Raw genomic sequence first — 18,352 nt, 5'->3', positions numbered from 1 at the left:
CCCAGGATCTGATGGTGCAGTTCTACATAGCCATCATAGAATCTGTCATCACCACGTCCATCAGAGTGTGGGGCAACTTAACCACCCAGCAGGACAATCACAGACTGCAGCGCATCACTAGGTTTGTGGAGAAGACCATTGGTATTAAGCTGCCCACACTGCTGAATCTGCATAGCTCCAGAACCAGGAAGCATACAGAGAAAATAATTTCAGATCCCTCACACACCAGACACCACCTGTTCCACCACCTTCCTGAACACTTGACATTACTGTTACACAAAAAAAACCTTAATCTTCTGGTTTCTTTCTTCTGCACTTTAATTGTATATATATATTAATATAATATTATTGGTGTATAATACAACACAAACTATACACTCCATTTTACGTTTACAGGTATGACTCTTTGAGTGTGTGTTCCTTGTATGTGTAAGCATTCATGGCCAATAAAATTTGATTCTTATTCTGATCCTGATAAAGAAGTATATCTGGAAACAAACTTTGTTTTCACACATATCGAGAAAAAAAAATCCTGTAAAAGGTACACGTTCCACTGTCGCGGGTGCTGGTTGTTTTGCTCCAAAAATATCTTCATAGTCCAGTGTGTAGGCACTTTATTTCTCGATCCGCTTTGCCGCCTCTGGCGGTCAGGAGGCATGACATATAAGAGGGAGCCAATCACCTTAACAACAAAATAAGAGGCGGGATTAATGATTTGAGTTTATTGGCATACAGCTGTGCGGATAAGTTGCTTTTTTTTTTAATAAGGTGTACTTCTTATCCAATGAAAAGGAGGGGCGGGACTAAGAACATGATTGACACTAAGTGTTGGCAAATGAAATCGAACAGCTAAATGACAGACAGCAACATGTTCAATGGAAAAAGAGTCTAGAGGCTCAGACGTGATGCCCTGGGTTTGATTGACATTGTGTGTTGACCAATAGGATCTGTGGACTGAAGTGACGGACAGCTGTTTGTCCAATGAGATGGAGGGAATATGCGCTTCAGTGGAGGAGGTAAATCGGCGCAAAAGCGGGGAGTGCGTCCCGGTGATGGTGTGATGGTGAAGATGGCGGATGGGGATAGTGGGAGTGAGCGCGGTGGAAGCAGTAGCGGTGGCGGGGGTTTCGTGCACTTCCCGCGGGATCAGGAGACGCAGGAGCTGGCTTCTAAGCGCTTGGACATTCAGAACAAGCGCTTCTACTTGGACGTGAAGCAGAACTCCAAGGGCCGCTTCATAAAGATCGCCGAGGTGGGCGCCGGAGGTTCCAAGAGCCGCCTGACTCTCTCCATGTCCGTAGCGGCCGAGTTCCGCGATTATCTGGGGGACTTCATCGAGCATTATGCGCAGCTGGGGCCCAGCACACCCGAGCAGATCGCGCAGTCTTCAGGTGGCGAGGACGGCGGGCCCCGGCGGGCACTGAAAAGCGAGTTCCTGGTGCGGGAGAACCGTAAATACTACCTCGATCTGAAGGAGAATCAGCGCGGCAGGTTCCTCCGCATTCGCCAGACTGTGAACCGCGGCTTTGGTCTCAGCGGCGGCGGCGGCGGCGGAGGAGGAGGAGGAGGAGGAGGCGTCCAAGCCGGGCAAACTATCGCCTTACCGGCCCAGGGACTTATCGAGTTCCGTGACGCTTTGGCTAAGTTAATAGATGACTACGGCGGCGAGGACGAAGACTTGCTCGCCGGCGGAGGATGCAGTGGAGGCAGCGCAGGCTATGGAGAGCTTCCCGAGGGCACGTCGATTACTGTGGACTCAAAGCGCTTTTTCTTCGATGTGGGCTCCAACAAATACGGCGTTTTTCTGCGTGTGAGCGAAGTGAAGCCCAGCTACAGGAACTCCATCACGATACCGCTTAAAGCCTGGAGCAAGTTTGGTGGCGCGTTCTGCCGCTACGCTGAGGAGATGAAGGAGATCCAGGAGCGGCAGCGGGATAAAATGTACGAGCGGAGAGTAGGAGGAGGCGGGGGAGAGGAGTCCGAGGGCGACGACGTTGACGATGACTGATCCCTCAGAGGCGAAGCTAGAGTGGGCTTCTCCATTCGATTATTTCCATTTCACTGATCCACCTAAAATGGTGCAGCGCTTAGCGTTACGTGCAACCCGTTGGAAATACGTAATGTTACAAGAAGCTGGCTCCTAATGAATGGAAATAAACGAAGCTGTAGTTGGCTTCTTTAGCTAAATATTCCGTTCCACCTTAAATGCTGCAACTGAAACGAGCCTGAAGTCGGCCTCTTACTCGAATTTCCGTTCCACCTTAAATGATGCAGAAGCCTGAAATTGATCGATTGTGGATTAAACTTTAAATGACAGTTTCATTAAAGGTGTAACGGAAAGTAAGGCGTTAACTCCAGCGTTTTCATAGATGGGAAGAAGCATTTCATACGTATTTCAACAGGATGTGTTTAAGTTAATGCTGCTACATTTAAGGTGGAACGGAAAAGGGGGAATAAACAAACTGCAGCCTCGCTCCAGTCAGCTGCTTTTTGGCTCCTAACTTCGTAAGGCGGGAAAATAAAAAACAAAATGTGCATGACGACTCGAACTATAGTGATTAAAAACCTATGGCGAATAAAGTTGTATGACTGAGAAACAAAAAAAGAGATTATTGTTTAAAGCAGTGTAGATGAGCTGGCTAACCGTTATCTAGCTAGCTGCAGTAGGCCTAGTTGTCTGAAAGATACTTTTGGTGCAACCCGGTTTTAAATGTTCTGGAGAAAAGAGAGAAATCCCTCACCCATTACCCCCCCCCCCCCCCTTATCTTGGTGTGCTTATGAACTCTAATCGGCGTACAGTATTACTTTAGCAAAGAAAAGAGGTTCTTTAGTGTGTTTGCGGTGTGTTACCATAAATGACAAGGACAGCGTTGATTTACAATGTTATGGGCTCAGACTGAAATGGCTCCTTAAGCTCCACGCAGTGCACTTTAGATTATCAGAAAATGATATCTTTTAAACAAATAATACACTAAATGCCCAATTGGTAAATGTGCAATCCTGTGACTAAATCCCATATTTATATCTTTATCATTAAATACAGTGCACTTTACAGGGTGTAGGGAGCCATTTGAGAGTCACCCTTGGATTCAGTGGGAAAAGATGATTCGTAAAGTTATTTTAGCTTTTGGATCAAATTAATGAATCAAAACCTGAAAGGTGCACTTTTAGGTGCAGTTCAAGTCACAGCTTGGACATTTGCAGTATATAGCCACAAAAATGGAATAATTAACTGAAAAGGTGCTATGAAAAAGTCTCACCACCTCCCTTAAGCATCAGCAGAGGTTTATGTTCTCTTTAAAAAATAATAAAATATAATAATAATTATCTTGTCAGGAAAGTACATGTAGGATTCAAAACTGAATGTACATTATATTATTGGAGAATGTGCTTATGAGATTGTGGGGATTGACAAAGCACACAGCCTAAAAGTTGGCTGATTTACATGATACCAATGCCACTTTGTTAATTTATAATTATAATTTAATGTTAAATTATAATTATAATTGTAATTATACATAACTGGGGGTTCAACGTGTTCAAAGGGAAATTCATTGGCCTCTTTTGGACCAATGCTTTGGAGATTTGTGTTCAAAGCAGAGGCAGTTCAATATTGGTCTTGACTTAGATTGTCAAAATAGTCATGGTTCTGAATATACAGAGTGCTTTCATGTATTAACTGGAACAAAGGAGATTAAACATAAAAAAAAAAAAAAAAAAAAAAAAAAAAAAAACGCCCAGCAGGGGTTAAAGACTTATTTTTAAAAATGATATACAGAAATATATATATAGAAATATATTTATATATAGGAATATAGAATCAATTATAAATGCTTCCTGAACAGGATTATTTAAACAAATCTCGGATGCAACTATCCGGTGGGATATTTCTTACTGTTTTTCATTAACTTTTACTATGTTCCTTCTAGACAGAAGGTCATAGAAATAATAGTGAATTATAGAAATATATGAACAGTATTTAAGATGCTTTAATTCTATTTAGTTTCCTGTCTCTCTGCCAGCTGTTTAAATTGATATGTTTATTTAAATTTCCACCCCAAGGAAAGCATTTTTTTTGTTTGTTTTTTAATAAAAAAGCACTTGTATCTCAGTAATATTATGACCTCCCAGAACAGCCTATTATCATTAGTCCACAACTCTTTTCTGTGATATGTTAAAGTGCATGCCTGTTACAGTTTACAACCACCCTCTGTTCCTATTTTTTGTTTAAACCTGTTCTAAATATGTTATGCTCTATTATCAAAAGTATTTTTCAAAAGGAAAAAGGAGTAAGGTGTTACACCATTTACAAAATGTGACATTTTCTTGCATATTTGTCAAACTTAATATGGGAAACCTTCCTTTATTTGTTTTCTTTTGTTTTTAAGCCCTTGAAACAGCAAAGTGTTTGTTATACTACACACCACCGGGGAGCAATAGCAATTTTCTACTACTTTAAAAAAAAAAAAAAAAGTTTTGACTTCTGTCTTTTCTGGACCGCGTCCTGTGACAAAGGCAGCTGTTCAGTCCAGATCTTTCTGCTGTACCTAATTCTCCACAGACTTCCTTTCAACAATAAATTAAAGAAAAAACTCTTTGCTGAGGAAATGAGTTTTATTTGATGTGGGTTTGGGGTAAATCAATAAATAAAGGAGAATGTTATTAGATTTTGTTGTTTTTATATATATATATAAATAATACACCCAAACATCTAATTCAGGGGAATATTTTACATGTGGCTTGTGTTTCTGTATGATTCAGGTTTGAGCTGACCCAGGTGCTCTCTAGGTCAGAACATATGCTAATCTCTTCCAAGTCTATCACTACACAGTGTTCATATAATAATAACAGTAGGGTGTGCTCAGTAGACATTTATTTTTTATTTGTATGAAACTCAAATTGCAACAGTTTAGCTAATGAACATTTTGAACAGTCGGTAAGCATTATTTATTAAAATATATATATTTAAAGTTGTGGGCGGCACGGTGGCGCAGCAGGTAGTGCCGCAGTCACACAGCTCCAGGGGCCTGGAGGTTGTGGGTTCGATTCCAGCTCCGGGTGACTGTCTGTGAGGAGTTGGTGTGTTCTCCCCGTGTCCGCGTGGGTTTCCTCTGGGTGCTCCGGTTTCCTCCCACAGTCCAAAAACACACGTTGCAGGTGGATTGGTGACTCGAAAGTGTCCGTAGGTGTGAATGTGTGTGTGTCTGTGTTGCCCTGTGAAGGACTGGCGTTCCCTCCAGGGTGTATTCCCGCCTTGCGCCCGATGATTCCAGGTAGGCTCTGGACCCCCCGCGACCCTAAATTGGATAAGCGGTTATAGATAATGGATGGATGGATATTTAAAGTTGTTTGGTAGCATGGTGGTGCAGCAGGTAGTGTTGCTGTCGCACAGCTCCAGGGTTTTGGGGCTGTGGATTCGAGCCCCGCTCTCAGTGAATGTAAGGAGTTTGGTGTGTTCTCCCTGTGTCTGCTCCGGTTTCCTCCCATGGTCCAAAAACATGGGCCCAGGTCAGGGAAAGTTTTACGTATTTATTAATTTAATAACTAGGTAGTGTACTTTTCTTTGAATCTTTAGATTCATTGTAATAGATTTGTGTGTATATATATATATGAGAGAGAGTGAGAGAGTTTTCTTCACTCTACATAGACAAGGATACTCTGAACAGGTCAGTAAATGTAACACAGAGTACCTTATTGGGTAATATAATCTGGTTCATTTAGCTGGGTTCAACAGCTGATTTTGTAACGTGTTTTGTAAAATGTTATATTGCAGTGTGGCTCAGCTTCTTTAATTGCAACCTCAGCACTGTACTCTAGCATTTTTGGTCAGTTGGAGACTGATGGTGAACTGTGATTTACTGCATTTGTGAGCCATCAAGAATTGGGTATGATGCTGAAGACAAAAAGAGTTTTATAATGTGCTAAATGTGAAGGAAAAGCTGACCTAGATTTTTTTTTCATGCCCTGTGAATAAATTCACAGATATTTTACAACTGACCACAAAGAAAATATTTAACCAAATCACAGATTATAGTGTGTTATACCTGTAATATTAAGTTAACAGATTGACATAATGCAGTGTAACTATACACACAGGAAGAATCCCTACTAAGATCTGGCAAGATCCAGATGTGTCATGTTCACTTATGACACTACCATACAAACTCTGAACATATGTGTAAAATTCCTACAAATGGTCTGTAAGAAAAACAAACTATGCTGTGTCAGTGATTCAAGAGCTCAAAAACTGCATAAGGGTGCGGAGGGCATATAACATTTGTAGATATGTTGTTCAAAGGGGTTTTTTCACCTTGCTTATATATTAGCAAGATGACACATTTGCTCTAACCATGGAGTATTTTAGTAAACTCAAAATGTGACACTAGTTGTACTTAAAAAAAAAAAAAAGGTTAAATATGATTCAGATTTATTACAGTTCTTTAACCCTTTAAGGCCAAACGTATCAAATATTAGAGATGGCTCTTTCATCATCTAATGAAAAGAAATACTGAAACAAACTTCCATTCTTTTGGGGTAAGTGTTCAGAGTTCTTCCAGGTATGATTTGAATGATAGTACTTGTAGTAAAAATAAGCAGTTTTGTTTACTTTATAGATGTGTGTATTCTACCTGTCAAATGCTAATCAATTATAATAAATGTTCCGAAATTTTTAATCTGTTCTTCACAGCAGCAAAATTCATTTAGACAATTTTACAAAGTATTTTTATGAAACAAAGATGTATTTTTAGTTTTCCAAAATCCTTTGTGTGCAAATTGTTTTGGCTTGGTTTTCGACATCTGTTGAATTTTTTGAGACAGATTCAGAGGAAGATGATGATACAGATGAGTAAGGGAGGTCTGTTGAATGACCTCATACCTCATGCCAAGGTTCAGACCGTAACAGAGACAAATGTAGTTTCTCTAAATACGGAAACATGGTTGTGCAGATCAACAAAAAAGAGCCTTTGTGGTTTTGGTGTTTTTATTACCACCAGTATATGAAATGTAAAAAGGTCAGAGAGAAGAACAGACTACTAATAGGTTAAGGACCTCTGGAGCAGTGTTTCTCATCGGCTCAATGTTATGTTTCCTGATAAGTTCTGAAGATGAGAGACAGTCATTTGCTATTCATTTTTTATTGAAATCAATCAAAATTAAGAAATTAACTGTTTTAACTGATGCAGTTTTTAACAGCAGTTAAAACAGTTTTTAATACTTTGTCTTTTAAAATTAAAAGACAAAGTAAAAATATATTGTTAAATGCCTAAATACGATGCATTTAAATATTATATGATCTAACATTTACAAATTAACTACATTGGGATTTTTAGTTAAAGGTATTAAATGTGTGAGTTATAAAATTAATCAGTTTTATTGTTTCATTATTTCATGTGTCAGATTTTAAAGGGTTAAAACACTTGCTGTTAAGACTAAAAAAATATGTAAATAGTAATTTTAAAAATGTTTTAAAGAGACTTTTTTTCTAGTGTAACCTGAAGTTATATGTAAAAATTGATATTCATAAGAATAATTATAGAATCATTTTGGATGTTAAAGCCAGATCTGAACATGAAGCATCACTGTACAATATGAGGTCATGACTCCCTATGCACTGTCCCTGGAATAACCCTTATAACCTTATATGTTGCTAACACAAAGATATAACAAATAACATGTTCAGAGGCAAGACACTGCAGTATATTTCCACACAGAACCCAATAGCCCATGAAATCTGCTCTTCAGAAATGCCGTGATGTTCAGTGGAGAATACACACCGACAGCATTGCATTTCCCCTGAGAGAGAGAGGCTAGAGGGAGAGGACGGTTCAAGGACATGTAATACTGTGCTGGGCAGCATGCCAGGGGCATAGGAGATTATTTCACATCCTGTGGCCTCCAACTGAGATGAGGATAAGATACAAACTGACCAGCACAGCTGTCACTTATTCATTAATTTAGATACAGACCCAGAGGTTTACACTGAACAGCAGCTCAAAGAATATCACTTTGAAGTGGAGCTGTGTCTGATCTACCATCAGCATTCATTAAACAAAGTCTAAAAATAAAGCATTTTCACCTTAAAGGTATCAGTATGATGGGCAGTATAGTATTTTATCTTACATTAAATCAGATGATAAGTGATCTTATGCCAGGATACATTTTTCTGAACACACTCAAGATATTGTTAATAACAAAAGAAAGAAGATTGATCAAATGCATGTTTCATTTAAATCAGTGCACAACTGCATTTGCTTAATGGGGTTTAATGCCATCTGTTATGTGAAATGCTGAATGAATGTCACTGTAGTCATAGATTTTGATAGTAATACCAAATGAAGCATTAACAAATCTCTGAAAATACATAATAACTGGCCACAAAAAAGAAACTGCATAATATTTTAGCTCAGTACAAATTAGTATTACCAAATTTCTACCATGAAATACAACAGCATGGCTCATCTCATGAGCAGCATTTTACTAAATTGTGTGATTTATTTCCATGATGATATCCCTCTGCTAACATTCTTATCAGCAGATTTGATTAAAGTTAGGGCTAAATGTAACTACTAACCTTTGCATAACAGCTAACAGCAGGTTTCTTAACAGCAGTAAAGTTATTCTTGATTTAGAAGATATGGAGAGAAGCTTTTATGTTCTTGTGTAACTTATTGCTTCTGTTCATATTTCCCACAAATTGCGTGAATGCAAATCATTCAAATATTGAAATAATTTTATATCTTGAGCTCAGAATGTGAAAGAATTCATTATTTAATAGCCTTCTGTTGTGTAAATCATATTACAATAGAGTACATTGTAGAGTACATTTTCTCTAGCACAACCACATAGACATCTGTTCTGTAATCATTTCATGCTACTCAAAAATGTAATAACAATACATAATATTACAAATATAATACCTGAGAGCAGCATGGTGGTGCTAGGGTTAGTGCTAGTATCACAGAGCTCCAAAGTCCTGGGGTTGTGGGCTCAAACCCCACTTCAGGTGTTCTCTCTGAGTTTGTATGAGTTTCTTCTGTGTGCTCTGGTTTCCCCCACAATCCAAAAATACATGCTGGTAGGTAGATTGGTTATTCAGAAGTGTCCATAGATTTGAACATGTGGTTCCTTGTGATGGTCTGGTACCCTCTCCTGGGTTCTCCTCCCAATTTCACCTCAAAACAGTTACTTTAGTATTTTATTTTTCTTATTTTAATGGATTTCCTAATGTACACAATGTACTCATGAGTGTAATTCAGAATGTTAAAAATGAAACTAACTTTATCAAATCAGCTGTTTGGTCTGATACCATTTTTTTCTGAAACTGATTGGTCTGATGATTAACTGCACACAACATGATTAACATTTTACCAAAATGATGGAATGATGAAATTTTGTCTGATACTTGAGTACTGTTGCTGAGGCCTTATAATTTTCACTGTTCTTGAGACTGAGAAATAGAACAGAGTTTTCCATGCTGAGATGCTTCAGAGTATATCACAATTGCAGCAAATAGAAATCTAAAGCTGCCCATGGCAACAAGGTCACGATCCACTCAGTGGATGAGAGAGAGAGAGAGAGAGAGAGAGAGAGAGAGAGAGAGAGAGAGAGAGAGAGAGAGAGAGAGAGAGAGAGAGAGAGAGAGAGAAGAAAAAATGAATCTGAATTAAATGAAATACAATAATGAATGCTTAGTCATAACAAAGTCATGTTGAGAAAAATTCAGATGGTCCAAGTGTAGATGATTTTGAACAGGGTTTTGAAAACGATACCAGAGAGGGTACCAAACGATACCAAGTAGGGGGCGCCAGAGTTAGGTTTATGTGACAGAGGGAATTGACTCCAAGCAGTGAGAGGGAGAGAGATCTCTGCCTGTGCTGGTTTTCAGTTCTATATTTAGCATCAGTGTTGCCATAGGAAGCTTATGATATGCTTGTATGTTCATACTCACAGAGGCTTACTCATTTACTGGATGTCTGAAGGAAGAGAGATAACCTCCTCTGATGAACACTCTCAGGGAAAACCAAGGAGCACATCAGTCATAAAAAGCATTCAGAGAGTAGAGGAAACACACATTATCAAACAGAACTCTGGTATTTGATGTGTTTACACCTATATATGTAATTCATTTGCAGTCACACGGCTCCAGGGACCTGGAGGTTGTGGGTTCAAGTCCCGCTCAGGGTGACTGTGCCGCTGATATCAGACTGACAGAGGACACCAGGTGAGAACACCGACTCAACCGCAGTATGGTTTTGATGACACGTGTTTATGTCTCCAGAGCTGATGACCTCTCAGGGCAGGGCATTCTCCTACAACAGGGGTTGGCAACCCGCGGCTCCAGAGCCGCATGCGGCTCTTTGATCCCTCTGATGCGGCTCAGCTTTTGAAAATAATTACTATTTAATTTAATTAAATTTGATTAAAATGTTTTTTATTTTAGTTCGTTCATTTTCAAAATGTAATTCTATGAAGATTATTGCGATCTTATAACATCTAAAATATTTTAATATTTAAAATATTTTGTCGCTCTTAATACACGTCACAACTTCCAACGTGCGACACCCGCCAGTGTGCGGTTTCTTGAACCTTTTGACAGCCGACTGCACGGCGCCAGTAAAATAATGACGTCACGCAGAGAGAGGACAGCACTTTTGTTTGCTGCCAGTGGATAATTTAAGTTCGGCGTTTTTTTTTCGCATTACTACAAGGACTCATATAGACATTGAGTAGTTTACTTAACCGTCAACCCAACGTCTTTTTTCGGAGTTAAAACTGTTTTGTTGCATGCAGAAATGTTATTTCATTTTTCTGCAGTCGATCATTAATTTCATAAATGTAACACAGTGTAGTTTGTTTATACATAGCACAAAGGCAAAAAAAAACAAAAACAACCTGTTATGCGCAGTGTTATTTCATGTAAAATTTCAAAAGGATTTTGTGGCTCCCAGTGTTTTCTTTATTGTGTGAAACGGGTCCAAATGGCTCTGTGAGTGGTAAAGGTTGCCGACCCCTGCCCTAGAAATATAGCTCCTAGGTCTGAAGACATTCTGCTGGTGATGGACATAAGGTCACTTCTGTCCACGTTAATTCTACGCCCTTGCTCTCAATAGTTCCTGGAGGTTAGTGGCAGACACCACTATATCTATATCCAATAATTGTTAATAGATTTTCACACTAAACCTGAAATAGCAGCAAATTCCTTTCTCTTTTATTTTAATATATGTAACCACATACACAGGTCGATGTGCTGTAGAAATATTGCAAATCAATGCATTTATTGAAGACTAATGACCAAAAAATTTCGGTTTCTCTCCCTGACTCTGCATTTAAATTGGCCATCTAGAGCTTCCTGGAACTATTTGGTGGGAACTATTTGCATGGGTCACATGAAAACCAAACATTTTTGACTTCTGTTGGCACAACTCTGCCTTTATTGGCACTTTTCCACTGCATGTAACCTACACTAATCTACAGGACTCGACACGGTTCTTTGGATTTTCCACTGGCCAAATCTGGCACCTGGTCCCTGGAACCGGGTAGGTTTTCAGACCCAGCTCACTCCGAGTTCTAACTGTGCAGAGTAGGTACTAAATGGTGACATGTAAACTCTGCAGAGCGTTGATTGGCCAGAGCCATGTCAATCACCACAAAATGCAGAGCTCATTCCAATTCAGAAGAAACTCGCCGCTTGTAAAATCTCTCAAGTTACAGCCATTTCCACGCTTATTTTTATAGGACTCACAACGGCAGCTCGTAACTTCACCTCGAGGTGTTTTGAAGATGTTTATATGCTCCTTGGGCCTTTGTGAAAGCCGACCGTGCAACTAATAAAACAGATCTGTGAGAACAGATCAGCACAGCTCTGCTTTCAGATAGAACTAATGTTAGCACAGTGTCATGGAGAAACTACATTTAGTTTTCCCTTAACACATCACAGATGAATGTTTGAATCAAAGTAATTATTTATCCATACAAATCACATTAGATACAGTAACGTGCAATTATTTGTTATTATGTGTCTTCTGCATTTAATCCATCTGTGGCAGTGAACACACACACACACACACACACACTAGTGCACTAGATAACTACATATAGATGAACAATAACATACAAACTATTATTAGAGTGTAAGACAAATATGAGCCCTAAATAAGCCATTAATTCTATGACATTTTTACTGGACATATGTAACAACAATTTACACTCTTTCACTTCAGATCTTATTGAAATTAATGAACAATTTAAAATATTTATTTTAAACTGGTAATACAGTATTTGTAAAATACATGGACAGATTCTGCTTTGCTATTGTTTATAAAGGCTACTGACAGGCACTAACAGTCCTGATGGCAGTTGGCTTAATAAATGTCTGACAAAGTTTTACCTGTTTTACTACAGTCTCGGCTAACAACAAAAAAAAGATCCCCAGAACCAACACTGCAAATGTCCCCAGGATGTTATTTTGTAGGGTCAACAAAACGTTACAGGGGATGTTCTTATAGGACCTTTATAGGACCACCTCGAAACCTTCAAAGCACTATGATGGGACGTTTAAGGAAAGTCCTTTAAAAGTCTCTTTTGACTTTCTTAGGATGTTTTAAGGACTTAGGACTATCAGGAAACCTTCAGAAGACTATGATGGGACATTAATGAAAGCGTTTTCATTATTATTGACTTTATTTAACAAACATAATTTATGTAACCATTACATTATCACTTACTGATATAACAAGTGGGGGCTCGTCCTATTTTTTTTGTGTGGGGGGCAGGTGTTGTGTGTTTCCATTGGGTGCAGTATGGAGTTTGACCTGGAGAAGTTTATTTTGTCTCCATCAGTAGAGGATTTGTGGGATTGTCGAAAGGCTGATTTATTGTTGGTTGCTGAGTTGGAAACTGACATTTCAATACCTCGCTCAGCTAGAGTAGGTGAAATACGGTATGTGTTGATTTCTCTGCTTCGTGAAGACAGACGTGTGCTTGTGTCCCCTGATACAAGGAGTGCTGCAAATACAGATCCAGCCGTGTTGTCTAGTGTGGACGGTGTTGGTGTTGCCTCAGGTGAACCAGATGTCTTGACAGTGGCGGAGGCTACTGGACAGTCACCAGGTATACCATCCGGCATAGATCCAGTTACTTCTCTATCTGGAGTTGGTCCACTTAGTGAGATGAACTTGAACATGGCTATTAAGCGAAAGGAGTTGGATCTTGCTATAAAGCAACAAGAGCATGAGACACAGTTGCTGCAGGTTCGTGCCTTGGAATTGGAGGTAAATAAGGGTTCCTCCTCCAGGCATACTGCTTCACACTTGCCTGAATTTGATATCAGTAAGCACATCTCTCTAGTGCCTCCATTTAGAGAATCTGAAGTTGACTCCTATTTTACTGCATTTGAGCAAGTAGCATCTACCTTGCACTGGTCTAAAGATATGTGGTGTACTTCTCCAGTGCAAACTACATGGTAAGTCGCAGGAAGTGTGTTCATCCCTAGGTGTTGAACAGAGCCTTGATTATGAAAAGGTTAAGGCTGCTGTTCTAAGAGGCTATGAGTTGGTGTCTGAGGCATACCGTCAAAGATTTAGGTCACACCGAAAATCTGCAGACCAGACATTTGTTGAGTTTGCTCGTGAGAGTTTGCTTGTTTGAGAAGTGGTGTTCAGCATCTAAAGTGACTACTTTGCCCCAGTTGAAACAATTACTATTATTGGAGGATTTTAAAAATTCTGTGCCTGAAGTTATTGTAGCTCATCTAAACGAGAAGAAGGTTTTTACACTGTCAGATGCTGCTGTTTTAACAGACGAATTTGTTTTAACTCACAAAATGTTTTTTCCATCTGGGAATGCTACCTCTTCTGTAGTTGGTGGTACGGACAAAAGGGGTAAAGCAGGGTGGTCTCCGGTGACTCGAACCTTCCAGAGGTCACCAAGACGAGAGCAGTCTCCTAATACTCCTGTTGTTCAGTCTTCCTCACAAACTTCTGAGAAGCGTGTGTGTTTTTATTGTAGGCAAGCTGGTCACTTGATTGCGGACTGTAAAGTCTGGAATAAAAAACAAAATCAACCTAAGAATGTGGCTTGTATGTCTGCTGCGGCGGCTAATACTGATATGTGATGTTACTTTCCAGCCTTTTATACTGGATGATTGTGTTTCTCTGTCTAAAAGTGATGAGGGTACTAGTAATGTGTCGGTCGCGAACGAACCGGTTCAAAGAGCCGGCTCTTGTAAGTGAACGATGAGAGCCGGTTCCTGTCTAAGACCGATCCGTTTTTTTCTAAGGCTTGTCATTCAACCAATCAGAGAACAACAATCAAAGCTGAGACACGGTTTTTCTGAATGCCAATCTGCCTTCTAGGGCTGCAACAACGAATCGATTAAATCAATTAAAAATCGAGTGTTAAAATAGTTTGCAACTAATTTAATAATCGATTAGTTGGGTCTAAGTTATTATACACATAGGTACAGTTGCTGCACGTGACGAACTCTGGAAGAAGGGTTTAAAAAATGGCGGAGGCGGTCACAGCAGAGGATAATGTTAGCACAAGCAGAGAGAAAAATGTACGACCCAAGTCATCAAACGTATGGGAACACTTTACCTTAACGCTTTCAAGGAACAGCGTTAGGTGCAACATGTGCACAGCTGATCTTGCATGGCACAGCAGCACAACATCACTGCATGAGCACCTGAAAATGAAGCCTGTTGGAGCTATGTGTGAAAGAGATTAAGTATAGTAAGTTAATTCTGCTTTTTCTCTCACTCAATGTTACTAGAGCCTGCTAGAGTAGTTAAACAACATTTGTTTTCTTTACATTGATATTACACTCGCGTTTAGCGAACAAGCCTTAGCTTCCCCCCCGAGTTTTCTCTCCCACCTTAAATGTGTCAGCTCGGCCAGCAGTTCCAAAACAAGCTGTAGTTTTAGTCAAGCTAACGTTAGCAACGTTAGTTTTTCTCTCACTCAATGTCACTAGAGCCTGCTAGAGTAGTTAAACTAGATGTCTCATTTTTAGTAATTTATATCACTCTTTTATTTAGCGAGTTTTCCGTTCTACCTTAAATGTGGCGGCAGTTACATTCAGAGTTAAAAAAAAAATCCAAACATTTTTAAAAATAATGTATTTAAAGCCTTTTTCAAGGTCTTTTCTGACTGCCATTGCGTGTTAGTGTTTGAGTATCACAGCCAAGTGTATATTACATTATAAGTGTATATTACATTACATACTGTTAAATATTGATAAATATAAAATTAATGTAATGGTTGGGTTAATTCTTCATGTAAACGCTAATTTTTAATAATGGTAGGTTGTGTGTTCCTTATACAATTACAACATTAGTTCTCTAAAATCTTAAATATCTTAACAATATCTGATCATTTGTGTTAGATTAATTTCCCTTTTATTCTCAGCACATGGCAGCATCACCCAATATCCATTTATGTAATTTCAATTTGCCTGCATTGTGTCTGCATTTTAGATCAGTAGTTATTAACTTAAAAAAGATGTATGTTCATATCTACACTTTCTCTCTCACCTCAGATAAAAACAGCCCAGCATTGCTGACTATGTTTTGAAGAATATCTGCACACCACAGCAAGCAGCTGTTCTCACTGATGGTATCCTGAATATGCTAGTAACAGACAGGAAACCAAATTTGGCTTGTCTTCCTTTTTATCAGATTAATAAGCGATTAATCGAAAAAATAATCGACAGATTAATCGATTATTAAAATAATCATTAGTTGCAGCCCTACTGCCTTCCAAAAAAATAGTAGTATACCGGGCCAGCCCAGTCCTTTCTTTCTAGTGATGTGCTTGATTTGGGTGAACACTCTTTTTGTGGCTCTTATGTGGTGGTATGTGGGATAGATTTGTGCCCCATGAGTGTGCCGTTGCATTACATTCATTTACATTCCGAGTTGGTCAGTGGAATGGTTAAAATTGCTGTGAGAAATAGATTACCTGTTGAAGGGGTGGATATGATACTAGGTAATGACCTTGCTGGTGGAAAAGTGTTCCCCATCCCAGAGGTTGTGTTTGAACCTTCCTTAAATGAGTTTGTAAAAGGGACTTGGCATTAGCTGATTGTTGTGTGTTGTCTCTTCCTGATAATCGAGCTGAGTTGGTATCTGCCCAAGAATTAGATCCCTCTTTGGCTAAATGCAGGTCTGCAGTTGTAGCCCCTGATCAAATATGGGTATGTTCTGTTGCTTACTTTTTACAAGACAAAGTTTTAATGAGAAAATGGTCACCACCTTCAGAGATTACTGATTGGAATACTGTGTTCCAAGTGGTAGTACCTGAACAGTTTAGGTCCCATGTGTTAAACCTTGCCCATAATCATATAATGGCAGGACATTTTGGTATTAATAAAATCTATAAGCGTGTTCTGCAGCATTTCTTTTGGCCAGGACTTAGGGCTGATATAGTGAAATTTTGTAATTCTTGCCATGTTTGTCAAGTTGCCGGAAAACCTAATCAAAGCATTCCCCCACCTCTGTGTCCCGTACCTGCCGTGGGAGAGCCGTTTGAACATTTACTGTTGGACTGTGTTGGTCCTCTTCCTAAGACAAAAAGTGGTAACCAGTATTTACTGACTATCATGTGTTTGTCTGCTCGTTTTCCAGATGCTTTCCCACTGCTTACTATAACTCCATCCATCCATTATCTGTAACCGCTTATCCAATTTAGGGTCGCGGGGGGTCCAGAGCCTACCTGGAATCATCGGGCGCAAAGCGGGAATACACCCTGGAGGGGACGCCAGTCCTTCACAGGGCAACACAGACACACACACACATTCACTCACACACTCACACCTACGGACACCTACGGACACTTTCGAGTCGCCAATCCACCTGCAACGTGTGTTTTTTTTTTTGGACTGTGGGAGGAAACTGGAGCACCCGGAGGAAACCCACGCGGACACGGGGAGAACACACCAACTCCTCACAGACAGTCACCCGGAGCTGGAATCGAACCCACAACCTCCAGGCCCCTGGAGCTGTGTGACTGCGACACTACCTGCTGCGCCACCGTGCCGCCCCGTACTATAACTGCTAAGTCTACATCTAGAGCCCTTGTACATTTTTGCTCTATTTTTGGTCTGCCTAAAACCATTCAAACAGACCAGGGAACACACTTTGCTGCTAAGCTTTTTGCGCAAGTGTTTCAGCAACTGCAGATGGAGCATCAAACTTCCTCAGCCTTTCATCCTCAGTCTCAGGGTGCTCTTGAGCAGTTTCACCAAACTCTCAAATCTCAGTTGCGTATTTTCTGTTTGGAAACTGGGAAAGAGTGGGATGAGGGTTTGCCTCTCCTAATGTTTGCTATTCGTGAGGTCGTACAAGAGTCAACTGGTTTTAGTCCGGCTCAACTGGTGTTTGCTCATACAGTGTGGCGACCCTTAAAGTTGCTAAAAGACCAACTGATGGCTGAAAGATATTCCAGTCGTGGTACTTTGTTAAAGTATGTCAGTAAATTTCGTGAGAAACTCCACAAGGCCTGTGAAATGGCACAGACAAATCTTTCATCTGCACAGTCTTCCACGAAAGTATGTTATGATAAGCGGGCAGTATTGAGGGAATTTCGGTCTCATGACCAGGTTTTAGTGTTGTTGACGGTTTATGGTTCTGCATTACGGGCAAAGTTCTCTGGTCCATATGAGGTTATCAAGAAACTGAATGGAGTCAATTATGTTGTGTAGGAGTAGCCTGATTGTAAAAGGAAACATCGGGTATGTCATGTTAACATGTTGAAACAATATGTTCCACGTGAAGAACGGCATTCTCAGTCATTAGGCTTATCTATGACTGACATTAAGCCTGCTCTGGTTGCTGTGGTACCTGAAGCAGAATGTGAAGCTGATAATATTAATGATGTTTGAATGCCATCCCTCTGTCATTTTGTCTGCACGTCTACAGTTGTTGTCCACCTTTGATTCACATTTGCAACATCTCCCTGAAGATGTTCGTGCTGATTTGAAAGCACTGTGTTGGCAGTATGCAGACCTGTTCACGGATGTGCTGCGGCAAACAAATATACTTAAACATGATATTAATATTTGTAAAAGTGTTCCAATTAAGCAGAATTACGACCGGGTGAATCCAGCCAAACAAGTTATTATACAAACTGAAGTAGAGTATCTTGCTCAACATGGGTTAGCATTTCCGAGCTCCAGCACATGGAGTTTGCCCTGTCTTCTGGTCCCAAAACCAGACGGAACATTTAGATTCTGTACTGACTACCGAAAAGCGAGTGTCGTTCTTTTCCTTGGCCTAGGATTGAAGATTGTATTGATCCTAGGCAGACAGATAGGTCAGGGGAAAGTTCGCACTCCAAAGGATAAAGTGCAAGCTG

At 39.8% G+C, this 18,352-nt stretch overlaps 1 protein-coding gene across 1 annotated transcript; it reads left to right on the top strand.

The window, feature by feature from the left end:
- The first annotated feature begins 885 nt into the window (after nt 1-885).
- LOC136679421 (transcriptional regulator protein Pur-beta-like) lies at nt 886-4,590 on the top strand. Its single transcript, XM_066657930.1, has one exon. It carries the CDS (start codon nt 998-1,000, stop codon nt 2,006-2,008), a length of 1,011 nt encoding a protein of 336 aa, XP_066514027.1. The 5' UTR covers nt 886-997; the 3' UTR covers nt 2,009-4,590.
- The last annotated feature ends 13,762 nt before the right edge of the window (nt 4,591-18,352 follow it).

This window comes from Hoplias malabaricus, chromosome Y (assembly GCF_029633855.1).
Source record: "Hoplias malabaricus isolate fHopMal1 chromosome Y, fHopMal1.hap1, whole genome shotgun sequence".
Taxonomy (NCBI): domain Eukaryota; kingdom Metazoa; phylum Chordata; class Actinopteri; order Characiformes; family Erythrinidae; genus Hoplias; species Hoplias malabaricus.
Note: the sequence above shows the minus strand (reverse complement) of the source record. Positions and strands in the feature narration are given on the sequence as shown.

Bases quoted from the DNA above. Each gene is read 5' to 3' on its own strand.
- LOC136679421 (XM_066657930.1), top strand. From the start codon at position 998: ATGCGCTTCAGTGGAGGAGGTAAATCGGCGCAAAAGCGGGGAGTGCGT.